We start from the raw sequence: 27,809 nt of genomic DNA, 5'->3' as shown, positions 1-27,809 counted from the left end.
TCTTACCATCTGCAACAAGGTAGATGGAACTAGAGTGTATCATGCTAAGCGATGTAAGTCAGCCAGAGAAAGATAAATAGGATACAATTTCACTCATATGTGGAATTTAAGAAACAAAACAGAAGAACATAGAAGAAGGGAAACAAAAATAAGATAAAAACGGAGAGGGAGGCAAACCATAAGAAACTCTTAAGTACAGAAAACAAACAGGTTTGCTGGTGGATAGTTGGGTAGGGGGATGGGCTAAATGAGCAATGGGCATTCAGACGGTCACTTACTGGGATGAACACTGGGTCTCATATTATTATATGTAAGTGATGAGTCACTAAATTCTATTCCTGAAATTATTACACTATGTGTAATATACACTATTACACTATGTGTAATATACACTATGTGTAATAATTTGGATTTAAATTAAAAAAAAAGGTCGTGAGGAATATTGATACTGATGCTATCATCAGTAAACATATCAACAAAGATTTTTGGAAATATTCTATATCTTATAATAGATTATTTCTAAAACATGATGTAAACCTTCTTTAGAACACTTATAAAATTGACATATATTTTATTTGGTTAATTAATAGAAGTTATTTTTCTGAAGACCTGACAAACATATGTGGGTCCATTTTAGCTCTATTTTAGATTTTGATGTAAACTTTGCCTATGAATAATTGTATAAAGGATCAATCCATCCTATTTATGGGTCAGTGATAATCATAGTTACTATTTACAGAGGTTTGATGTGTTAATGACTACTTAGAGCAGTGTGTTATTATCTGATTCTCACCAACAATCTACTTAAGTAGTCAGTATCTTCATTATAGATGAGGAAGATCAAGGCACAGAGAAATTAAGTCATGAAGGTTTTTAGAATATACAAGTTTTGGTTTCTATAAGGCCAGTCATGTCTGCTTGTCTCTCTCTCTCACAATTTTTTAAAAGTGTTCTTTTTAGTATCTAGAAATGAATGCAGCTAGCATGAGGGTTTATGACCATAGTCGTATATATATTTTAAAACATTTTTACAATAATGTTGATGACTTCAGCAAATTAAAGTATTCATACTTTAAAAAAGACTGTATAACTACTGAGACTGATGGTGTATCATCAATAAAATTATATGCTGCAGAGGTCATAGAAAATTTTCCGAGGTTGGTATCTGATAAAATATAATGTAAACCCTGCTATATGAGCAAATAACATGTTTCTGGAGGTAGTTTAATGTGGTTGGGGTTCAGAAGTCTGTAAGGGAACTAAAATCCCCTCTTACCCAACCTCACTTTCTTTATGTAAACATTTTCTCTTATAGTTTATGGATAGTAAGGATATCTATAAACTAAATAGTAAGACAAATTAACAAGAGACAGAAATAGAAAAGGACACTGATAGTACAAATACTGCCTAACAGGATGAATATAATTTTGATCACCAACTTTAAGCCATGACTTAAAATAAACAGAAAATCAAAATCAAAACCAGTATCAAATAATTTTTTTTCACAAATTAAGTTTTACTTGAGAGAGATCTGAGCAATAGCTTTTTCTGCGTTTTAAAGAAATAAGCTATTGTCATATTTTGTTCAGTTTTATAGCCAGAACATAAATATGTGATAATTTATTCATTATATTTACTTTAGTTAAAAAAAAGATACCACTTAAGTCATTAGATGTAAGTTATCCCCAATTCAACAAATTAATTCTACATATTTGGAGGACATATTAAATTATAATAATGGGACAATTACCAATACAGGTGAAAATTTTCAATCAAAAACATTAAAAATGTTTTAAAAGTATAAGGAAATACATATTACATGTTGTATAAAATCTTATTATAGTTTGTTTACAAAAATACCTACTCTTGAAATTCCACACCTGCAGAATTACAATATGTAGAAAGTGAAAGATTCCTCATTATTCTATCTTCCAGGCTTAACATTATTCAAAGATTCATGTATAGGTCTCCAGAATTTTTTGTTTCACAGATGGTTACATTTCTTTGATAATTTGCAATTAAATGAAAATTCAAAGGACAATGCTAAAAACAGTGCTTATCTCTGGGTACTGGAATTATGATTTTAATTTTCTTTTACATTTCTTTCTCTTACATTTCTTTTCATAATGAACATGTATTACTTTTTAATAATAGTAACAATAAAGTTTACTTTAAAAAATCAACTTGGCAATAGTGTGGGACATGGAGAAAGCAGGGACCCAGCAAAGTGCTTGGCACACAGTTAGTGCTCAATAATTACTTCTTTTAAATTATTTTATTTTTATTTTTTTATTTTTTAGAGAGAGAGAGATAGCGTGTGAGCGGGGGAAGGGAAAGGAGAAAGAGAGAGAATCTTAAGCAAGCCCCACGCTTAGCACAGATCCCGATATGAGGATGGATCTCACGACCCTGGGATCATGACCTGAGCTGAAATCAAGAGGCTGGCACTGAACTGACTGAGCCACCCACACACCCCTCAATAGCTATTTCTCAATAATTACTTCTTGAGTGAATAGTTGGAATACTATAGAAAGGCTGGATGCAAGGAAATCAAATGGAATCCACAGGGAAGGGAAGATAAGGGAGTAAGAGAGGGAGTTTGTTTTAGAAATGTTGGGCTTCAGATGCCTGGTGGGACTACTAGGTAGAGAAGCAGTTGAATATTCATGTTTGTAAAAAGGTTTAAATTGAATATAGAGATCATAATATCTTTGAAAAATTATACTAAGATTATTTAAGGACTTGTGCAAAAGACAACTTCTATCAACTTTAAAATCAATGCGAATTTATTTTAGGATTAGGAAAAAAATTAGAGGACTTTTCAGATGATGAGTACTTTGAGAAAACATTTTTATCAGTGAAAGTCACAAAATTTATTAAATATTTTGAAGATATGCCATCAAAAATATTTCAAACTATGATTTTTTGGTTGGGAGAAGACGGCGGAGGAGGAGGACACTGGGCTCACCGTGTCCTGCTGATCACTTAGATTCCACCCAAATCTCCCTAAATAACCCAGAAAACTGTCAGAAGACTAGCAAAACGGACTCTCCAGAGCTAAGTGTAGACAAGAAGCTCATGGAAGAGGGTAGGAAGGGCGGAGAGGCAGTGCGCGCTACAGGGACTGGTGGGAGGGAGCCGGGTGGCAGAGGGGCAGTCTGCCCAGCAAGGCAGAGCCCCCAAGTCTGGCTTGTAAAAGCGGAGGGGCCGGACTGCCTGAGTTCTGACAGCCAGCAGGACTTAACATCTGGAATGTTATAAGTCAACAGCTCTGCTCAGAAAGCGGGAGGGTGAGAGGACACCAGGAGGGAGAGGTGTTGAGCCCCGGAAGACAGAGCTCAGCTCGCAGGGAACACAGGCGCTGGCCACGGCCATCTCCCTCGCCCATCCCCCAGCTGAAACCCCAAAGGGAACCAGTTTCTGTCACCGAACTTGCTTGCACCGTGCAAACACCCAACTCTGTGCTTCTGTGGATCCATCTCTCCAACGGGTCTGCCTGCCTCCCTCCAGGTGCTGCAGGGCCCCTCCCGCAGGGGACCACCGACAGCAAAGCGAGGTAGGCCTGCCCCTCCTGCCCCTGTGCACCTTGCGGATCCACCCTGGCTAATATGCCAAATCCCATAGAAGCAGCACCACAAGCCTGGCAGTGTGCAAGGAGCCCAGACAGGGGCCACACCACTCCACAGTGAGTCCTGCCCCTGGGAGAGGGGAAGAGAAGGTACACACCAGTCTGACTGTGGCCCCAGTGGGGGGCTGGGAGAAGACATAGGGACTGCCTGAGGCCCCACCCACCAACACAAGTTACTCCAGACAGCACAGGGGAAGTGCCCTGCAGTTCCCTGCCACTCCAGGGACTATCCGAATGACAAAACGGAAGAATTCTCCTCAAAAGAAACTCCAGGAAGTAGCTAACAAATTGATCAAAAACGATTTAAGCAATATAATGGAACATGAATTTAAAATAATAGTCATAAAATTAATCACTGGGCTTGAAAAAAGTATAGAGGACAGCAGAGAATCTCTGCAGCAAGCAGAGAGATCGAGGGACTTAGATCGAGATCTAAGAAAGTCAGGAGGAGCTAAAAAATGCTATAAATGAGGTGCAAAATAAAATGGAGGCGACCACACCTTGGATTGAAGAGGCAGAGGAGAGAATAGGTGAATTAGAAGATTAAATTATGGAAAAAGAGGAAGCTGAGAAAAAGAGATAAAAAAATCCAGGAGTATGAGGGGAGAATTAGAGAATGAAGTGATGCAATGAAACGGAACAATATCCATATAATAGGAATTCCAGAAGAGGAAGAGAGAGAGAAAGGGGCTGAAGGTGTACTTGAAAAAATCATAGATGAGAACTTCCCTGATCTGGGGAAGGAAAAAGGCATTGAAATCCCTTCAGACATAACTTGAATCGATCTTCTGCATGACATATCACAGTCAAACTGGCAAAATACAATAAAGAGAAAATTCTGAAAGCAGCTAGGGATAAACACGTTCTAACATATAAAGGGAGACCGATAAGACTAGTGATGGATCTATCTACTGAAACTTGGCAGGCCAGAAAGGAATGGCAGGAAATATTCAATGTGATGAACAGAAAAAATATGCAGCTGAGAATCCTTTATCCAGCAAGTCTGTCATTTAGAATAGGAGAGATAAAGGTCTTCCCAAACAAAAACTGAAGGAATTCATCACCACTAAACCAACCCTACAGGAGATCCAAAGGGGGACTCTGTGAATGAAGTGTTGCAAGGACCACAAAGTACCAGAGACATCACTACAAGCATGAAACTTACAGACATCACAATGACTCTAAACCCATATCTTTCTATAATAACACTGAATATAAATGGACTAAATGCGTCAACCAAAAGACACTGGGTATCAGAATGGACAAAAAACAAGATCCATCTACTTGCTGTCTATGAGAGACTCATTTTAGACCTGAGGACACCTTCAGATTGAAAGTGAGGAGATGGAGAACTATTTATCATGCCACTGGAACTCAAAAGAAAGCTGGAGTAGCCATACTTATATCAGACAAACTAGACTTTAAATTAAAGGCTGGAACAAGAGATGAAGAAGGGCATTATATAATAATTACAGGTCTATCCATCAGGAAGAGCTAACAATTATAAATGTGTATGCGCCAAATACGGGAACTCCCAAATATACAAAAACAATTACTCACAAACATAAGCAACCTTAGAAAAGAATGTGATAATTGCAGGGGACTTTAATACTCCACTTACAACAAAGGATAGATCATCTAGACACAGGATCAATAAAGAAACAAGGGCCCTGAATGATACATTGGATCAGATGGACTTGACAGATATATTTAGAACTCTGTATCCCAAAGCAACAGAATACACTTTCTTCTTGAGTGTACATGGAACCTTCTCCAAGATAGATCACATACTGGGTCACAAAACAGCCCTTCATAAGTATACAAGAATTGAGATCATACTATGCATACTTTCAGACCACAGTGCTATGAAGCTTGAAATCAACCACAGGAAAAAGTCTGGAAAACCTCCAAAAGCATGGAGGTTAAAGAACACCCTACTAAAGAATGAATGGCTCAACCAGGCAATTAGAGAAGAAATTCAAAAATATATGGAAACAAATAAAAATGAAAATACAACAATCCAAATGCTTTGGGATGCAGCGAAGGCAGTCCTGAGAGGAAAATACATTGCAATCCAGGCCTATCTCAAGAAACAAGAAAAATCCCAAATACAGAACTTAACAGCACACCTAAAGGAAATAGAAGCAGAACAGCAAAGTCACCCCAAACCCAGCAGAAAAAGAGAAATAATAAAGATCAGAGCAGAAATAAACAATATAGAATCTAAAAAACCTGTAGAGCAGATCAATGAAACCAAGAGTTGGCGTTTTGAAAAAATAAACAAAATCGATAAACCTCAGCCACGCTTCTCAGAAAGAAAAGGGAGATGACCCAAATAGATAAAATCATGAATGAAAATGGAATTATTACAACCAATCCCTCAGAAATACAGCAATTATCAAGGAATACTATGAAAAATTATATGCCAACAAACTGGACAACCTGGAAGAAATGGACAAATTCCTAAGTACCCACACACTTCCAAAACTCAAACAGGAAGAAATAGAAAACTTGAACAGCGAAGAAATTGAATCAGTTATCAAAAATCTCCCAACAAATAAGAGTCCAGGACCAGATGGCTTCCCAGGGGAATTTTACCAGACATTTAAAGCAGAGATAATAACTATCCCTCTCAAGCTATTCCAAAAAATAGAAAGGGAAGGAAAACTTCCAGACTCATTCTATGAAGTCAGCATTACTTTGATTCCCAAACCAGACAGAGACCCAGCAAAAAAAGAGAACTATAGGCCAATATCCCTGATGAATATGGATGCAAAAATTCTCAATAAGATAGTAGCAAATAGAATTCAACAGCATATAAAAAGAATTATACACCATGATCAAGTGGGATTCATTCCTGGGCTGCAGGGCTGGTTCAACATTCACAAATCAATCAATGTGATACATCACATTAATAAAAGAAAAGAACCATATGATCCTGTCAATCGATGCAGAAAAAGCATTTGACAAAATTCAGCATCCTTTCTTAATAAAAACCCTCGAGAAAGTCGGGATAGAAGGAACATACTTAAACATCATAAAAGCCATTTATAAAAAGCCCACAGCTAATATCATCCTCAATGGGGAAAAACTGAGAACTTTTTCCCTGAGATCAGGAACATGACCGGGATGTCCACTCTCACCGCTGTTGTTTAACACTGTATTGGAAGTGCTAGCATCAGCAATCAGACAACAAAAGGAAATCAAAGGCATCAAAACTGGTGAAGATGAAGTCAAGCTTTCACATTTTGCAGATGACATGATATTATACATGGAAAATCTAATAGACTCCACCGAAAGTCTGCTAGAACTGATACATGAATTCAGCAAAGTCGCAGGATACAAAATCAATGTACAGAAATCAGTTGCATTCTTATACACTAATAATGAAGGAACAGAAAGACAAATCAAGAAACTAATCCCATTCACAATTGCACCAAGAAGCATAAAATACCTAGGAATAAACCTAACCAACGATGTAAAAGATCTGTATGCTGAAAACTGTAGAAAGCTTATGAAGGAAACTGAAGAAGATATAAAGAAATGGAAAAACATTCTGTGCTCATGGATTGGAAGAATAAATATTGTTAAAATGTCAATACTACCCAAAGCTATCTACACATTCAATGCAATCCCAATCAAAATTGCACCAGCATTCTTCTCAAAGCTAGAACAAGCAATCCTAAAATTTGTACGGAACCACAAAAGACCCCAAACAGCCAAAGTGATTTTGAAGAAGAAGACCAAAGCAGGAGGCATCACAATCCGAGACTTTAGCCTCTACCACAAAGCTGTAATCATCAAGACAGCATGGTAGTGGCACAAAAACAGACACATAGACAATGGAATAGAATAGAAACCCCAGAATTAGACCCACAAAAGTATGGCCAACTAATCTTTGACAACACAGGAAAGAATATCCAATGGAAAAAAGACAGTCTCTTTAACAAATGGTGCTGGGAGAACTGGACAGCAACATGCAGAAGATTGAAACTAGACCACTTTCTTACACCATTCACAAACATAAACTCAAAATGGATAAAGGACCTGAATGTGAGACAGGAAACCATCAAAACCCTAGAGAAGAAAGCAGGAAAAGACCTCTCTGACCTCAGCCGCAGAAATTTACTTGACATATCCCCAAAGGCAAGGGAATTAAAAGCAAAAATGAACTATTGGGACCTCATGAAGATAAAAAGTTTCTGCACTGCAAAGGAAACAATCAACAAAACTACAAGGCAAGCAACGGAATGGGAAAAGATATTTGCAAATGACATGTGAGACAAAGGGCTAGTATCCAAAATCTATAAAGAGCTCACCAAACTCCACACCCGAAAAACAAATAATCCAGTGAAGAAATGGGTAGAAAACATGAATAGACACCTCTCTAAAGAAGACATCCAGATGGCCAACAGGCACATGAGAAGATGGTCAATGTCACTCCTCATCAGGGAAATACAAATCAAAACCACACTCAGATATCACCTCACGCCAGTCAGAGTGGCTAAAATGAACCAATCAGGAGAGTATAGATGCTGGTGAGGATGTGGAGAAACAGGAACCCTCTTGCACTGTTGGTGGGAATGCGAACTGGTGCAGCCACTCTGGAAAACAGTGTGGAGGTTCCTCAAAAAATTAAAAATAGATCTACCCGATGACCCAGCAATAGCACTGCTAGGAATTTACCCAAGGGATACAGGAGTGCTGATGCATGGGGCACTTGTACCCCAATGTTTATATCAGCACTTTCAACAATAGCCAAATTATGGAAAGAGCCTAAATGTCCATCAACTGATGAATGGATAAAGAAATTGTGGTTTATATACACATTGGAATACTACGTGGCAATGAGAAAGAATGAAATATCGTTTTTTGTAGCAACATGGATGGAACTGGAGAGTGTTATGCTAAGTGAAATAAGTCACAGAGAGAAAGACAGATACCATATGGTTTCACTCTTACGTGGATCCTGAGACACTTAACAGAAGACCATGGGGATGGGAAGGAAAAAAAAAAAAAGAGGTTAGAGAGGGAGGGAGCCAAAACATAAGAGACTCTTAAAAACTGAGAACAAACTGAGGGTTGATGGGGGGTGGGAGAGTGGGGAGAGTGGGTGATGGGTATAGAGGAGAGCACCTGTTGGGATGGGCACTGGGTGTTGTATGGAAACCAATTTGACAATAAATTTCATATTAAAAAAAATAATTCAAACTATGGCCAAAGATATAAAATTCTTAACCCCAAGAATAGGACAAGGATTCCTACAGAAAGGGTATGTAAATTAGTAATAAAAAAAAAATCAACAAACCCGGTTTTAGTTTGGATTCTGCTTCAAATGGAGATTTTATCTTAGGAAATCACCTAATTTCAGCCTGTGATAAAGTAACAGATTTCTAAAAAATACTTTTGCAGCAAGAAACCTTATACAGAGACTCTATAGGAATGAAAATTCTACCACTTAGTTGCTTGGGAGAAAAGCAAGTACATTAGCTTTATTTAACTGATGAGACTTTTTAAAAGAAGTCTACTTCAGTCTATCTAGGAGAGAAATAATAATGCCCACAGAAAATACAGGTAAGAAAAGAGTTAACACCTTTATTTTATCCAGTGGAGGAATATACAGTGCATCCAACTACCCTATAGGAGCTCATTTTAAAGGAAAGGAGTATTAGTTTTCATTCCTTTTTGTTAACTATTTTCATAGACAGACTTTATGGATACACAGGAAATCATTTTAATGTAAATATTATAGTAAAAATGAAAAAACAATAGTTTTGCTAATTCGTGTCTCTGACAAAAATATCAAATAAAAAAATTATAACCAAAGCATGCTGGAAAAGTGGCTGACTCCCTGTCTGAGGTAGGGAAAGTACAAGATGAGAGAGGAACATCATTTATGGAAAAAAGCTGCAGAGACATTATGAGAATAAAAAAAAACCCGATGGTAGTAGGTTATAACAAAAAACTAAAGAAGACCAACGAACCATAGCGATATTAAAAAAGGAGAAAAGTCTACCGAAAACTGACAGCTAATAAATGTATAAAAATGATATAATCATTTGTAATCACTTCTTGTAACATTTACTTCAGGCAAAGATTATTAATGGATGCTAAGACCACTGGATGATAACTTTTGGTAGAGAGCATAACTGTACAGTCTTCAAGTATCTCCCCCAGTTATTTATAAAGTTTACAAATGGAGAGTTCTGGTCTTACCACCATAACCATGTTGTCAAGCTTAGCTTCAACTAATGCACAACCTGACATTATAGCTTCCTGACGTGATGAAGTGGAAGATACCCATTATCACCCTGCCAGAAATGATCTGAATCGAATCAAAAAGAAATGATTACAAGAATCCATATGTGGAATATTCTGGATTCTACAAAGGATTCTTTGTCATACACAGAGGAAGACAGAGGACTGGGTTACATTGAGGGAGACTACAGAGACATAGTAGTCAAATGCAATGATATATAAATTTGGGTTGGATCCTGAATTTAAAAAAACAAAAAGCCATAGCCCGCATTGGGCTCCACATACAGCGTGGGGCCTGCTTGGGGCTCTCTCTCCCCCTCTCTCTCTGCCACTTCCCTGTTTGCATTCTCTTGCTCTCATAATAAATAAATAAACTTTAAAAAACAAAACAAAAAAACCCAAAACCAAAAAAAGCTGTAAAGGATATTTCAGGAAAATATGAGTATAGATTAAAAATAATACTGATTTTTTTTTTAAGGTATGGTAATAGCAGTATGATTGTGTAGTAAAATGTCCTTTCTCAGGGAGAAAAAATGCCAAGATATTTAGGAGTGAAGTGTCATGATGTCTGCAGTCCATGTCCAAATGGCTGGCAAAAAGAGTGCGTATGTATATAAAGACAGATGGAGTGTGTGTGGCAAGACATTAAGAATTATCTGGCTAAAGAGTAAATAAGTGTTCATTGAACAACGTTTAACCTTTTTACGGGTTTGAAAGTTTCTAAAAATAAAAAAATACACAATTAATGGGAAACAATTATTTACAGTGATTGAGGGTAGAGCTCAAGAATCAACAGACTTGTATTTACATCTAGTTCTGCTACTTCATAGAGGCAGAACCCTAAGCAACCTAAGTATTTTGGTTTTAAAAATGGTTTTTTTTTTCATTTTTGAAATGGGTTTTTGTGGTTTCTTCCTCCACAATTCATGTTATACTTTCAAACTTTACCACCCCACTTATGAACTGATCTATACCCATACCAGAGAAAAGGCAACTAGATATAGGTCGTCCTTGTCTCTTTATATGAATGTAAACCTACATTGCTCAGACAATTTCAACTTCCATAAGCCTTACAATTCAAACCAACAAACAACTCATTAATTAATACAAAAATATCAGATTTAGTCTTGATAACAGACTTGAAAATAACAACATAATTCACAAATTGTATAAGTGCCAGCATTATGTGATCAAAATAATGCTGGGCTTAGTACAGCAGGAGAAGGTACAGGTGTAAGTCCTGGCTTTAATTAGTATGTAACTTTGAGGGAGTCAATAATCTCTTGGAAGCTTCAGTTTCTTTACCAGTAAAATAAGAGGTCACGCCAGATTTCTCCAGTCTTAAGCTGCTCTAAGATACTGCAAGCCAACAGGTTTTTTTCCTCTTAACTTTTTATGCATTCTAAGTTTCTTTCTGAGGCTTCCTTTTAATTTTACACTTCAGGTGTGTTAATCTTCACCATATTCCTAGCCTAACACCCCCCGCCCCAAATTCTTCTACTCCCACCCAGGCCCATACTAGCTAAAATGGTAGGGACTGCTTTCCTGAGATAATTTTTATTTGAAATTTAGCACAATTGATGCAATTAGCTGATAGTTAATTAGTTATGTCCATCAGGCAAAAACTTAGGTAATATTTAGTTGTAAGTTGTGAAATTCTGTAAACTTTTGAATTTTAAATAATTTTGAAGTTTAAAAACTCCTTACTTCCTTCCTGGTTCTTAGGGTAACATCTTGCATAAGCCGAGACACTGTTTCTTTCATTTTCTCTATATCTTCTTCTTTTTGCTTCTCCTCAAGTAGAGCCTTCAAAAAAATAATCACTTGATGTCATTATAGATCACACCATTATTAATAAAGGTAACATAATAAATGGTTCAAAATCTATCCAATAATCATTTTGTGGAAAGCAAACATCTTATGCTAAACTTCTGGGACATCTCCACTTGGAATCTTGCCTGATCTGTTATTTTCTCTCACCTTCTCACCTGGCTTTATCCTAAAAATTTATTATTTTCCTCTGGTATTTATTTCAGCCAGGGCCATCACTCTTATAACCCCTAGAAATCTTAGAGTTATTTTTCAATTTTCCTTTTCCTTTACTCCCTATACAAAATAAGTCATCAAGTCTAGGTATTAAAGTATGGAAAAAAATCTCTTGGACTTCCCCTTCTTTCCATTATTTGATATTATTCAAATTATGTCCCTTGTCACCTCATTCCTTGATGTTTCTATCTATCCAATCATTTTCATCTCCCAAATAAAAAATATTCTTATAATCCTAGTTCTGTTGTCAGTCACACTCCCATTTCTCTGCTTCTCTCTGGAGTAAAACTCTAAATTCTGCACTTGCTCATCTCCAATACTTTTTCTTACACCAACTCCAATCAGGCTTTCAACCATCCATTGTCTCCATATTAATAACCTGTGAGTCAATTCTGAGTAACTATCTTATTTGATCTGTCAGCAGCACTTGAGATAACTGATTACTCTCTTTTCTTTGTTTTATTTTCTTTATTCAGCTTTTAGAACACCACAGTATGGGTTTTCCTCCTAACTCACTGATCACTCCTTTTCAGTCTGCATTGCTGTTTCTTCCTCTTCTTCTAAACCTCTTTAAAAATTGCACTATCCATCAGAGGGGAGATGGGTGGAGGGATGGGTGAAATAGGATATAGGGATTAAAAAGTGCACTTGCAATGAGCACTGGTAATATCTGGAATCGCTGAATCACTATGTTGCACACCTGAAACTAATATCACACTGTATGTTAACTATACTGAAATAAAAAAAAAAAAATGATTACCCAAGACTTAAGTCCTTAATCCTTCATTTCCATCTATCCTTTTATGGTTTAATTCAGTATCATGGTTTTAAATATCATTTATATGCTGATAACTCCCAAATTTATACCTCTAGATCAAATATCTTTCTGAGCCTGGAAGTGCTCCAATTCTAGGCATGACTGAATCTTTTTTTTTTTTTTTATCATCATATAATAAGTGGCCCTGTGTTTTGACCGTACTATTTTCCAAAGATTCTATACACATTCCCACCTGTTTTTTTTCCCACCTGTTTAATAAATTTCCTGCTGTTTAAATAGGTAAGCTAGTAAGAGGTACAGCTGGTTTTTTGTTTTTTTTTGTTTTTTTTTTTTAGGTAGAATTAACAATAAGGTGTTATATTAGCTTCAGGTGCACAACAGAATGATTCAACAGTTCTATACATTACTCAGTGTTCACCATTAAGTGTACTTTTAATCCCCTTTACCTATTTGCTCCATCTCCCTACCCACCTGCCCTCTCTCAACCACCAGTTTGTTCTCCATATTTAAGAGTCTGTTTCTTTTTTTAATCATTTTGTTTTTTAAATTCCACATGAGTGAAATCATATGGTATTGTCTTTCCTCTGACTTATTTCACTAGTATTATACCTTCTAGATCCATCCATGTTGTTACAAATGGTAAGAATTTGTTCTTTTTATGGCTGATTAATGTTCCATTGTATATATATACAGCCCATCCATTCTTTTTTTAATTTAAATTCAAGTTAGTTAACATATAGTGTAGTAGTGGTTTCAGAATTTAGTGATTCATCACTTTCATATAACACTCAGTGCTCATCCCAACAAGTGCCCTCCTTAATGCCCATCACCCATGCAGCCCATCCCCCATCCAACAACCCTCCAGCACCCTGTTTTTCTGTATTAAAGAGTTTCTTATGATTTGCCTCCCTGTTTTAATCTTATTTTTCTTTCCCTTCTATGTTCATCTGTTTTGTTTCTTAAATACCATATGAGTGAAATCATATCCTATCTGTCTGTCTTTGACTGACTTATTTCACTCAGTATAATACACTCTAGTTCCATCCATGTCATTGCAAATGGATTTCATTCCTTTTGATTGTCAAGTAATACTCCGTTGTATATATATACCACCTCTTCCTTATCCATTCATCAGTTGACAGACATTTGGGCTCTTTTCATAATTTGGCTATTATTGATAGCACTGCTATAAATTATTGATAGCACTGCTATAAACATTGGGGTGCATGTGTCCCTTCAAATCAGCATTTTTGTATCCTTTGGATATATACCTAATAATGCAATTGCCGGGTTGTAGGGTAGTTCTATTTTGAATTTTTTGAGGAACCTCCATACTGCTTTCCTGAGTAGCTGTACCAATTTGCATTCCCACCAACAGTAAAAAAGTGTTCCCCTTTCTCTGCATCCTCACCAACATCTGTTGTTGCCTGAGTTGTTGATTTTAGCTATTCTCACAACACCAAATCTTCTTTATCCATTCATACATGGATGGGCACTTGGACTGTTTCCATATCCTGGTTATTGTAAATAATGCAGTAACAGCTGTTATGATGTAACCACTTTGTGTGGTAGAATAAGACAATGAGGAAATAGAGAAGCATCATAAGAGAACTATAACACGCTGTGTTCCATGTCTGTTTGTGTGATCAGTTGAGAGAACCCCTGGCTTTGGAATAAGCAACTGAAGGTTGCTTAAACTGAAGGTGGGATTCCTCTAACAATTAAACAATGAATCAGGAGGGATCTTAATATGCAGCCATAACCAGTCTCTTTAAGGGTCTGTTGACTTTGGACCTGAGTGAGAAGATTTGAGGGATAGGCAATGAGTATTGTCACTACTTCTCTGTCCATTGTTGTTTACAAAAAATGTTCATCTTTAGTGACCCAATGTTAACAATGCTCATATGACTAGGCTTCAGAGGGGAAAGATAATTTTGTCCTGCTCTTAACTGTTCTAGCTAACTTAGAGTTAAGAGCAATTCCCAAGAATATTATGTGTATGTTGTGCCTTTCAACCATCCTAAGAGACAGTATGCAAATCACAGATGGGATTATTAGCAGAAAGGCATGACAAGCATTTTGCATTCCCAGTTTAAATAAGGGTATTATTTCTTTTTTATGTATTACCTTCTTAATATGTGATTTATATCACTGGTTTTGTTTTAATAGCCTTTTTGGAAAACCTCTATCATGTTAAGAGGAAATATAAAAAAAAGTATTTCCTGTGTACTCCCCATATTTCCCAGTAGAGTATTATGCAAATGTTAGGTATCCAATAAATGTAGGTTAAATGAAGTAATGATTTAATGATCTCTACATAAAGGAGGCAACAACATCAAAACCAAATCCATCCACCTGGTAACTTCTATAAACTATACACCATTTATATGGAAGTGATAAAACAAAAAAATATGATATGTGATACACAGGAATCACGATTGTTAGAGGGTTAAAAAAAGAACAGTGGCGTGAAGGTTCCAGTTAATAAATCGTTACAGCTAAATTTAATTCCTGTCAATTAAGCTTCTGCTCTATTAGAGTAATTATGTAGGTGATGAAGGGGAAATCAAGATGAGTAAGACTGATCTGATTCAACCGAATAAAATATAGTATATTGTAGTAAAGTGCTATAATAGCTTTTTTAAAGTATGAGACTATAGGGGATGAAGATTATTCACATAAGGATTGGAGACATAAAGTCTGATATAAAAGTTTTGAGAGAGGGTTGACATTTTATCATCTTTTTAAAAAAATTTTATCATTTCATTTCATTTCAGCAATCTCTACACCCAACATGGGGTTCAAATTCATGCTCTTCCAACTGAGTCAGCCGGGCATCCCTATTTTATCATATTTTGTGGTTAGGTCTTACCATGAAGAATACAGTATGTCTATCAATGCAGAGCACAGCAATATTATTTTCATATGTTTATTCTGTAGTTACCGATTTCCTTATTATTAGGTCACATGGAGGAATTTTCAGTATTATATTATTTGTAAACATGTTTACTAGTTTTCTTACCTGATTTTTTTGAAGGTTAGCTTCTTCTAAGAGCTGCATGCTATTTCTGGCTCTTACAATAGCTTCATATTTTTCATTTTCTAATTCATTGCACTTTGCTTGTAATTCTCTAGTCTGTTTTTCCAAATGTGTTTTTTGTGCTCTTAACTGAGTGGCTTCTTGCATTGCTACACAGAGTCTAAAAGTCAATAATCACATTGTGAAAGTTAAATATCTTTAAAGGGAAGAAGGAAAACAGGAGATTTAGTGAGCATCTAGTATAGAACAAACACTATTCTGGTTACTTTCATATGTATTTTCTCATTTGATCTGCACAAAAGTTTTGTAAAGTAGGTTTCATTATTTCCATCTTAAAGAACAACAGACCCAGAGAGATTAAGCATGTGATTAAGTCCATATGGCTAATGAGCTGTAGTGCTGAGAATGAGCCTAGATATTGATTCTGAATTATGTTACACTTTTTACAGTATCACATTACATTATATAATCACAAGACAATGTTTTAAAGCAAATCCTTAAAGAATAAGTTGTTGTTTCTATTTATATTGTCTTCTAAAAATTTTCTTTTTTTGCTTGGCTCCCTTTTCCCACTCTCTACCCAATTTAATGTTAATTTACTAATGTATATCGTTAAATATTTTTCTCTGTGTTCATAAAATTGTATACACATATATATGCATGTATACACATAGATAAGCATGAAAAGTACATATACATCGGTCCATAGGTATTTAAACATAATTTTTTTGTGTTATAAAAATTAAGATCATAGGGTGCCTGGGTGGCTCAGTCAGTTAAGCACTGATTTCGTTTTAGGTCATGATCTCACAGTTTGTGAGATCAAGCCACAAGTTGGTCTCTGTGCTGACAGCATGGAACCTGCTTGGGATTCTCTCTCCCCCTCTTTCTCTGCTCTCTTTCTCTCTCTCAAAATAAACATTAAAAAAATTAAGATCATAATATACACCCTTTTCTGCACTTGCTTTTCTCATTCAATATCTTACAGAAATCACCTCAAGCAATACATCCCCAAGCTCTTTCTTTTCCTGGTATGATGGATGAACTTCATTTCACTATTAATTTGTATTTCCCTGAATACTGGAGAGCTTAAGCACATTTTTAGTTTGTTAGCTATGTGACTTGTCCTCTTTGAACTTCCTCTTCATATCTTCTGCCAATTTTTTTTTCTGATGGGTTATTTGCTTATTCCTTTATATGAACTCTTTTAATATTAAAATATAAATGCTCAGATTGTTCTGTATGCTACAAATATTTTTCCAAATCTACTTTTTTGGTTGTTGCTGCCTACTGACTATTTAGGAAATTTTCACTACACTAAAAATGTTCACTTTAATATAGCTAAATTTGGCTTTATCTTTCAGCTTCCAGGATTCATTTTTTAATAAAGACTATCTCCCTCATTAATACATTGCTAATGTAATTTCATAGATTTCCTCAAAAGATTCCTATGTCTTTAATATTTTTAACCAGTAAATCTTAATGCATCTGGAGTTTACTTCTGAATGTGTTGTAAGAGAGGAGTCCAATTTAACTTTTTTTCAGATGATGGCCAGTTGTATGAATACCATTAGTAACTGATGAAGTAAAATTATCCCTTTAACATACTAAAATATGCAAATATAATGATTTACTTATGGATTATCATGTCTCCTTGATCTATTGGCCTATTCTATACACAAATCATATCAATTTGATTATGACTTTATAATAGGTTCTGATACATTGTTGTTGCTGTTGTTTGGTATATCTGCTTCATTCATTTTTTTTAACTTTTTTTAAAATGTGTCTTTATTTTTGAGAGAGAGAGAGAGAGAGAGAGAGAGAGAGAGAGAAAATGCAAGTGGGGAAGGGACAGAGAGAGAGGGAGATACAGAATCTCAAGCAGATTCCAGGCTCCGAGCCATCAGCATAAAGCCTGACACGGGGCTCGAACTCATGGACCATGAGATCATGACCTGAGCCAAAGTGAAACACTTAATGGACTGAGCCACTTAGGCGCCCCTCTGCTTCATTCTGAATGAAGTGAGATAAGGTCTACTACCATTTTAGTCAGGGTTCTTAGCTGCAGTAGTAGAAGCCAACTCTAATTTACGCAGAAAAAAGGTTTATTAAAAAAGATATTGGTAAGTTCACAGACTTACTGGGAGAGCTGGAAAATCAAGTTTGAAGCTTTGTAGCAAGAAATATGCCTAAAACTTCACCACAGGATTAGTTGATTCTCTCTTAAAGAACTATAATCTGGGGAATTACCCAAACATGGAAGGGAGATAAGATGCAGATGGCCCAAAATAATGATCATAACTATATTTTATCAAATCACCCTTTCATCAAATTTCCTAGCTTTTGCATCACATATTTAGCTATCCTGTTACTTACTATACATAAGGTTATTAATGTATCTTTTTCAATATGGTGCTATTTTTCATTATATAAACTCTCTCTTTGTTCTGTTTGCTGCTTTTTACCATGAAACCATACCTAGTATAATAGTAAGATTCACTCCTCCTTTCTTTTTTGTTTATAGTTGATAATATGCTCCACTAAAACCTTTACTTTTTTATATTTATTTATGACAGAAAGAGAGAGGGAGAGAGACAGAATCTGAAGCAGGCTCCACACCCAGTGTGGAGCCCAATGTGGGGCTCGATTTCACAACTGTGAGATCATAACCTGAGCCTAAATCAAGAGTTGGACGCTTAACCTACTGAGCTACCCAGGCGCTGCTAAAACTTTTATTTTAAATTTAAAATAAATCATCTTTCTTTCCTTGAAATCTTTGTTCTAATTCATTTATCCTTTGTTTTAGGTATTTTCTAATATAACATATTACTGGGCCTTACTTTTTAATCAAAATTGGCAAGTCTCTGCCTTTTAATGGAATTCAGTCCTCTCATATTTTAATGTGATGATTTATATATATGACATTATTCATTCTATTTCACTTAAAAATTTTTTTTAATGTTTATTTATTATTGAAAGACAGAGAGACACAGAGTGTGAGCAGGAGAAGGGTAGAGAGAGGTAGAATCCGAAGCAGGCTCCAGGCTCCAAGCTGTCAGCACAGAGCCTGACGCAGGGCTCAAACTCACAAACTGCGAGATCATGACCTGAGCTGAAGTTGGTCACCCAACCAACTGAGCCACCCAGGCGCCCCCATTCTATTTCACTTTAGTTAAAGCATTGGTGGTAGAAGATGAAGCAGTCCCTATCTCTCCCAAAGAGGTATAGGGCACATGGCACTTTACTAGCATTATTAGTTGAGCCATTTGCTTTACCATGGCATCCTCAGGGTCAAGCAGAGCAAGTAACTCATGAAAGGCATATGCCAAATTCATCTCTTAAAAGCAAGCTTTGTTTAGGACTGTGTGCATTCCAATCCTCAGACAAGTCTCTCTGACGCTCACTTCCAGGCTTCACTAACACTCATGTCAGAAAAAGCCTTGCAAACAAAAGATTCACATGCATTCAACAGTCTAGCAGCCCCAGCAACCACTTGGCTCTGTAAAGTCAGACTGGTGTTAGGAGTCAAGTGGAATTACAGTAAAGCAGATTCAGATAATCAGTTTCAAAATATATAGGTTTTCACAATTTTATAACATAAAAGGTGTATTACTACTATTCTTACTCTAATAAAAGCGCTTCTACATGCTCTATAGCCAAATCTTGCAAGAATCCTGTCAACTTGCTAAAATTGGGTCCAATTCCATCTTTGTAATAATGGTAACAACAAGGATAATAGCAAAAACTTGTAATAACATTCTTTGTGCTATGTACTTTATGTTAAAGAAAACATAGTCCTCAATATCTTCAACAATGCTGTGAGATAGGTTACATCATTAACTTATGAGATAGGATATAAAGTTATAGTACATAAAAGATAGGAGATAGGTTATATCATTATAATTATCTTATAGATGAAGAAACGGAAGTACAGAGAGTAATCAACATGCCCAGGGTTATTTATCTAGTTACTGGTGAAGCTGGAGTTTGAACTTAGTCTAGGTCCAGAGCCAGTGTTCCTAGTAAATATACTATACTGCCAAATAGAAACTTCCACTTAAATGGTACAGATCCAACCCACAGATCTATGTATCTATAACTACACAGCAGGGGGTGGTCATTTCAACTAAAGTTGGGGATCAGAAGACATACCAAAACCCAGGGTATTGAGTGAAAGTTTGAATATTGAACATCATTACTTCCAGACTCCTTCTTCAACTTTGGAATACACTCACGCTTGTGCATTTCTACTCAGCCCACAGCAGAAGATTAATGAATCCTACCCTGGGAAAACTGGCTCAAGAAAGATTCTCATATATGGGGACTGCCTAAGGAAAAAGCCAGCTTACTGACTAAACATAATAAAGTCTGGCAGATCCCAACCCACCTATACACACTTAGCTTCCTATCTGCTTTCTGGGGTCCTACTCTTTATTTATTTTTAACTGAAACAGATTTGATATACAACTCTGTATTAGTTTCAAGTATACAACATAATGATTTGGTATTTTTTTACATTGCAAAATGTTCACTGTAGTAAATTTAGTTAATATATATCACCACATACAGCTATAATTTTTTCTTATGAAAACTTTTAAGATCTATTCTCTTAGCAACTTTCAAATATACAATACAGTATTATTATCAGTAATCACCATGTTGTACATTACATCCTAGGATTTATTTCTTTTATAACTGGAAATTTGTATCTTTTGACCACCATCTCCCATTCCATCCCCTACCCCCTCCCCGGCAAACACCAGTCTGTCTCTATCTATGAGTTTGGTGTTTAAAGATATGGAATGCTTCACAGATCTGCATGTGGGCCATCCTAATTTTCTCTGTATTCCAATTTTTAGTATATGTGCTGCTCAAATACTTTGGTGTCTTACTATTAAATATCAATAGATAGAAAGGATCACCAAGCATTTGAAGAAAGACAGATGGGCAAACAGAACAAAAGGAATGTAGAGAGAACACAGATAATGCAGATAGCAGAAGAAAACCTTATAAGATACATATTTAATACACTGAACTAAGATATATTATATATTAAATAAGAATAAGCTACTACAGAAAAAGAAACAGAATAAGAAATGGCTCTTTAAAATAAAATTTATGATAACTAAAATATTCAACAGATGGGGCACTTGGGTGGATCAGTTGGTTATGTGTCCAAATCTTGGTTTCAGCTCAGGTCATGATCTCACAGTTCCTGAGTTTGAGCCCTGCACCAGGCTCTGTGCTGACAGCATGGAGTCTGCTTGGGATTCTCTCTCTCCCTCTCTCCCTGCCCCTCCCCTGCTTGCTCATGCACGCTTTCTCTCTCTCTCTCTCTCAAAATAAATTAATTAAAAGAAAAAAGTCAACAGATGGCTAGTTAGAAGAAAATTTAAGGAAACCTCCAAGAAAGGAGAAAATCAATGAAGGAATGGAAAATCAGGGAGAAAAGATAGAAAAATTAGGTAATCAATCCGTAAGGTCCAATATGAAACTCATATTAAGTTCAAGAAAAAAGAACAGAGGAAAAAAATGAATAAAACCATCAAATGAAAATTCCTTGAACCGAAGGACATGAATTTCTAGACTGAAGTGTTCCCAGTAAGATGAATGAAAAGGGATTCTCACTGAATGTGCACACTGCAATTTTAGAACACTGATTGTGGTGGTGGGGGTGGTAGATAATCCTAAAAGTCTTCAGAGGGAAAAGAAGAGTCAAAGAGAAAATATTGGAATTTTGAATGACATAGGAATTTTTTCCCTACATCCAAAGGCTAGATAATATAAGGAAAATGTCAACATTCTAAGAATAAGTGATTTAAAACCTTGGATTTTCAACCTATGATTCATTACTCAAGGAACTATCAAATACCTTTGAAGCAGGATAAAAATATTTCTAAATAAGCAACATCTTAATAAATGTATCCCATGTATCTTCAGAAAGCTGATGAATCCATCAAATGGATATTTGGTGGTATCCATCAAAATGAGGGGGAGTTAAGAAAGAAAGCAGCATTCATGGGGATGCAAAAGACAGGCTTCAATATAGGAATGGCAAGAAGGAAATCGCAGGACCTAGTGAATTAAAGTTTTAAAATGAGAGCTTGCATCAGTCCTAGTGAACAGTTTGAGGCAGAGGATGGAGGACACCAATGGATTTCTTTAAGAAAAGGATGTAATGGCAATGACCTCATGTGGTTGACCAGATTGAGAGTCATTTTAGAGCTTTGGTAGAGTATTTAGCCAAGAATGAGTATAAAGTACATAGAAAACTTACTATGTGAAAAAATGAGATAATTAACAAGAATGTATTTTTCATTACAATGCTTGTGGTACTATACGATTTTGAAACAATGCATATATATTTTCCTGATAAAAATAAAATTAAAAATGAATAAAGCCAATTTATAACTAATATATAAAAACCACCTTACAGAAATAATATAATTAAATAATTTTATTTGGTCAATATTAAAAAAATACTCAGATTAGTTTGAAAACATTTCATAATAATCCAAAGAGCTATAATTGTGGGAAAGATTTAAGACTTTTATTCTTTGTAACACTGAAGACTGCTTTATTCTTTGTGACAGTTTATTAGACTTTATTCTACCTTGTTCTATTTCATTAAGACCATTAAAACAATTAAGATCCAAAAACCATTTTTTACTGTTCAGAATTCTCATCATTTGTTAGTCTAATAAGTAGACTAGTTCTCCTCCAAATACTTGTTCATTCTATTAAATCCTAAATCTTATACAAGGTAAAGGTTGAAAGTGAAAAGAATTGTGCGTTTTCTAGAAAGAAGTTAACTTTACTCTGAAAGAAGGGGAAGATTTGAGAAAGTAAAATAATAAGCATGGTGCTAGGTTCCCTATATATTCTTATCTCATTTAATACTAAAGAAACTACAGCTAAGTGAGGTTGGTTAACTCCTCCAAGGTACAAAGACAGAATACACTACAACCAGAAATCAAAGCAACTTTGCCTCTAAATCTCAAAATCTTTCTCCTCCAACAATTTATATTCCTGTCGCCAAATAGCCTCACTTTGAAAATATCATCAAATTAATCTTCATAAAATATTAATTTCATCATGTAATCCTGATTCAAGAATCTGTAATACATCACATGAAATCCAAATTTGACTATCTCCAAGGCCCTCCATATTTTATCCGACATATTCACTAATTTCCAATGCATGGCCTTCTATTCTACTTAAAATCGAGACCATATTTCAACATCTTTAATTAAAGAATTTATGTATTCTATTATGCTTAGAGTAGGGATAGAAAATAAAAAGCTGAACAATGATTGGAACGAAATTCACTTTCCACCAGTCACATAACTGAAGGTTTTGTAGTCCTATTTGCATATTCTCATTTTAAAAGAAACATCAAATTTAAAAATATGAAGAGGTAACTTAGAGCAATTCAACTCATTTAACTTCTGCCTTATTCAAGCTGAGCATATACAAACCAGCAAAATATTTCCCAGAGAGAACTGTCATTCTCTGGAGGTAATTAATTCCCAGGATCCATGAATCATCTAAAAAGGGGAATGGAGGGGATCCTTTCTTTGAAAGACAAAGGAAATGGCTTAATGCTTCTCAGATGTTTGTGGCATTTGAAAGAATCACAAACAATAATTTTAAAAATAAATAATAATTTTAATAATGCCAAAAAGCATTTATTGAGGCAAAAATGTCTTCGATTTTGTGAAACAAAGATGACCATTAAAAAGCTTATCTTTTTTTTTTTTTTTAAAGTTTGTTTATTTATTTTGAGAGAGAGAGAAAGAGAGAATATCCCAAGCAGGATCCATACTGTCAGCACAGAGCCCAACATGGAGCTTGATCTCAAAAACTGTGAGATGACCTGAGCTGAAGTCAACAGTCAGACGTTTAACTGACTGAGTCACCCAGGCGCCCCCAAAACATAGCTTTTCTAACTGCAAGTTCCATTAAATAAGATACATTTACACCTAAAACATACTAGCTAAATATTGTTTAGAAACACATATCAAATATACTAATAACTTTGCTTTCTCCTACGTAAAATACAAGAGATTTTTAAAGTTTAAAATATATAATTGTTTTTATTCTAACAGTAATATTAGTTTAATAGCTCTAAAAGGAAGCCAATGTAACAATTTCCTTTTCAGAGGTGGCTAGCTGAATATTGGACTTTAAAAAATATCCTTAGATTTTCTTATATAGGCAGTGATCTCTTCTTACAGAGCTATTTGGTTAGATCATATTATAGCTTTATATTAAAAGCAAAACAAAATAAAACAAGAGTAACAAAAAACCACAAACTCTCAACATTAAAAAGACAACTAAAAGCACTGCTGAATGAAAAAAAAATGAAAAAAAAAAAACCCAAAAACCTAGGTTCTTTATGATTCAATGCTATCAGAATCAAAAGGAATTGATACACTATTCAGTTAACTGTCTCAAGTCTCTAGCATTTTTCATAGCATAGAATAGCCACTAAGATAACAGAAATGAAAATCTACAATCACAAATTTTTTTCTCTAAGGTTAACACGAAGAAGTTCAGGAAAGCAGCAGTACAATAAATCAATCAACTGCTGAAAAGTTTAGATAACTGAAAAACAAAAACCCAAGACCCTCGTACATAAAATTATAACTCCTTTCATCACAAGTTAGTAGTTAAAATCAATTAGTTCTCAACCTGCTATGAGAAAATAATATTTTCATTACTATTTTGAAGCACAGGAAACAGAAGGTTAAGTATACTAATTTTTCTTCTGAACAAACAATAAATTAGCCATGGACTAGAATGGAGATCTTGATTTTTTTTAAAAAAAAATTTTTTTAATGTTTATTTATTTTTGAGACAGAGAGAGACAGAGCATGAGCAGGGGAGGGGCAGAGAGAGAGGGAGGCACAGAAGCTGAAGGAGGCTCCAAGCTCTGAGCTGTTAGCACAGAGCCCGACACGGGGCTCGAACTCACGAACTGTGAGATCATGACCTGAGCCGAAGTCGGATGCTTAACCGACTGAGCCACCCAGGTGCCCCAAGGAGATCTTGATTTTTAATGTGCTCACGTTAGCAGGCTATTTATGAGATTCCAATCAGAGTAGATATTTCATTTATAAACCATAAAGTGAATTTATGGGCTGTGGTCACTGTATCTTTAATAGATTACAAATGACAATTTTCAATTCTCTTAAGGAAATAGATAGCAATTAAAAACAACCTACAGATACATTTAAAAAGTAGTCTAGACCTTCAACGACAACTGAAATTACTCCTCCAGAAGGTTCCAGGGCAAACATCTATAATGATTTCTTGGGTATTTTTTTTTCTCTTGTGTGTCTACTTAGTAAGTAGGTTCTACCAATTAGTTTTTCTATATAATTTTTTCCCAACTTTTTCTGCTTTAAGATGGAAAGAACGTTTTTCATTTGGGGATTCACTTAACTTGGCAATGACTGACTGGGGAAAGGGTAAGACAGAAATGGTCTTTGAATATCCATTCAAAATATACCAATATTTTGAACATGATTTTTTAAAATAAATAATGTCCAGTGAATCAGATTTCAAACTTACAAGTATAGTTTGTTTAGCACTATAAAATATATATTCTAGAAAATATCATAAACTGAAATTCTAATGTGGAATACCTTTTGAAGGTAACCGAGAAAGCTAGATGTATTTAACAATTTACCTTGTTTCTAATTGTTTTATACTAGATTGTAACTGCTGTAAACGCCTATCTGATGCTTCCTCTCTTCCCTGGGCAGACAACATATCCTCCTCCTAGAAAATAAAGAAATTGGAATTCTGAGTATATGAAAATATAATACATCATTATATAGCATAAAGAAAAGAATTCAGTCTATAAAGGTATTATACTTCTAGAATTTATTATGTAAGTTTAAAGAAGGGATAACAGGGGCACCTGAGTGGTTCAGTTGGTTAAGAGACTGACTTTCAGCTCAGGTCATGATCTTGCAGTTCACGAGTTCAGCCCCATGTTGGGCTTTGTGCTGACAGCTCAAGGCCTGGAGCCTGTTTCAGATTCTGTGATCCCCTCTCTCTCTCTGCCCCTCCCCCACTCATGCTGTCTCTTAAAAATAAACATTAAAGAAGAAACATTACTAAACATTTAAATATGAGAGCTGTCCATGAAATATGTTTCACTAAAAAAATTCTGTAGCATAGTATTTATGGTATGACTCATTTTACATTAAACAAAATTTAAGTATATGTGTGCGTACACACACACACACACACACACACACACACACACACACACACACAGAAAAAAGGTCTTTACGCTATAAATAATCTGTTACCAGTTATTACTTCCTAGGGATTTGACTGCAAGGTAATTTTGTATATCTCTTTATTGCATATTTTGTATATAAATTGTGCTTTTCTTTGTGTATTTCTATGGTATTTGCATTTTTATGAATAGCATGCACTACCCTTATAACTAGAAAAATAATAAAGTTGAATTTTTAAACAAGTAAAAAAGAAAACCAGCAATAACAGTTTAGAAAAAAATCACACATATACTAAATAAAAAAGGGGGAAGAGACCTATTAATTTTATATTAGAAAAACAGTAATCAAAAGTCATTATAAGTTTCACCAATATTTCAATCTACTTCTATAGTGTAAGTCTAACAAAACACAGCACGAACTGTATGTAGATAATCAGCCTTTAGAATATGCTCTTTTAACGTGGTTATACAGCATCCTGTTATAATCACAGGATATTTCTTCTCTGACATAGCAACATTCTGAAATAAATCAGTTTGATTGGCACCACCTTAAAAAAAACCCGTTGATACTTCCTTGTCTTCTGTTGTATTAAACATTTTTTACATACCATTTTAATTCTATTGGCTTTTAGCTGTATCTCTTTAAATTATTTTTTAGTAGTTGCTCTAGAGATTATAACATGCATCTTTATCTTATCCCAATTTATTCAGAGTTAATGTTTAACTCATAAAAAACATTTGAACCTTGCAGGAATGTATTTATTTCCATGTATCATCCTAGTCTTTAGTGCCATTGTTATATTACATCTGTGTACTTTATAAATCCATCACATATACTGCTCAATTCTCCTTTAAAGCAATTTTTTAAAAGTGTTAGAGAAAAGAAAAATATGTCCATATATTATCTCATATTTATAATTATTATTGCTCTTATTTTCTCCCTATATCTGAGTTGCCATCTGGTGTCATTTCCTTTTAGCATAAAGAATTAACCATCATCATGCTTTGAAGAATAGCTCTGCTAGTGACGAGTTCTCTGTTTTGTTTATCTAAAAATGCTTTTATTTTCCCTTTATTTTTAAAAGCACAGTTTCACTTGACACAGGATTCGTAGACAGCATTTTTTTTCCTCTAGCACTTCACATACTCTTCCAATGTTCTCTGCTTCCAAGATTGTTCTTTTTATTACTATGTTTTTAAATTTATAACCAAGTTAGTTAACATATAGTGTAATAATGATTTCAGGAATAGAATTCATTGATTCATCACTTACATATAACAGCCAGCGCTCAACCCAACACATGTCCTTAATGCCTCTCACCCATTTAGCCCATCCCCCCACCCAGCACCCCTCCAGCAACCCTGTTCATCCTACATATTTAAGAGTCTCTTATGGTTTGTCTCCCTCTCTGTTGTTGTATTATTTTTGCTTTCCTTCCCTTATGTTCATCTGTTTTGTACCTTAAATTCCATGTATGAGTGAAGTCATATGATATTTGTCTTTCTCTGACTGATTTCCCTTAGAATAATATACTCTAGTTCCGTCCAAGTTGATGTAAATGGCACGATTTCATTCTTTTTGGTCACTGAGAAATATTCCGTTGTCTATAGATACCATATCTTCTTTACCCATCATCAGTCGATGCATATTTCGGTTCTTTCCATACTTTGGCTATTGTCGATAGTGCTGCTGTAAACATTGGGGTGCATGTGCCCCTTCGAATCAGTATTTTTGTGTCCTTTGGATACAGATACCTAGTAGTGCAATTGCTGGGTTGTAGGGTAGTTCTATTTTTAACTT

General features: G+C 35.2%; 1 protein-coding gene across 5 annotated transcripts in view; it reads right to left on the bottom strand.

The window, feature by feature from the left end:
- SCLT1 (sodium channel and clathrin linker 1) overlaps nt 1–27,809 on the bottom strand; it is a 216,992-nt gene that overhangs the window by 80,294 nt on the left and 108,889 nt on the right. For 4 of the 5 annotated variants that reach the window (XR_003422599.2, XM_015071782.3, XM_053216970.1 and 1 more), the window contains 3 exons: nt 25,448–25,539; nt 15,733–15,910; nt 11,594–11,692 (listed from right to left, as the gene is read on the bottom strand). Coding sequence is in view for 4 of the 5 variants with exons in the window: in XM_015071782.3 (XP_014927268.1) it covers nt 11,594–11,692; nt 15,733–15,910; nt 25,448–25,539 (369 nt within the window). In the remaining variant the exon portion in view is untranslated. The remainder of the gene's footprint in view (nt 1–11,593; nt 11,693–15,732; nt 15,911–25,447; nt 25,540–27,809) is intronic. The other variant, XM_053216972.1, reaches the window with a different exon arrangement.

The sequence above is a fragment of the Acinonyx jubatus genome, chromosome B1 (assembly GCF_027475565.1).
Source record: "Acinonyx jubatus isolate Ajub_Pintada_27869175 chromosome B1, VMU_Ajub_asm_v1.0, whole genome shotgun sequence".
Taxonomy (NCBI): Eukaryota; Metazoa; Chordata; class Mammalia; order Carnivora; family Felidae; genus Acinonyx; species Acinonyx jubatus.
Note: the sequence above shows the minus strand (reverse complement) of the source record. Positions and strands in the feature narration are given on the sequence as shown.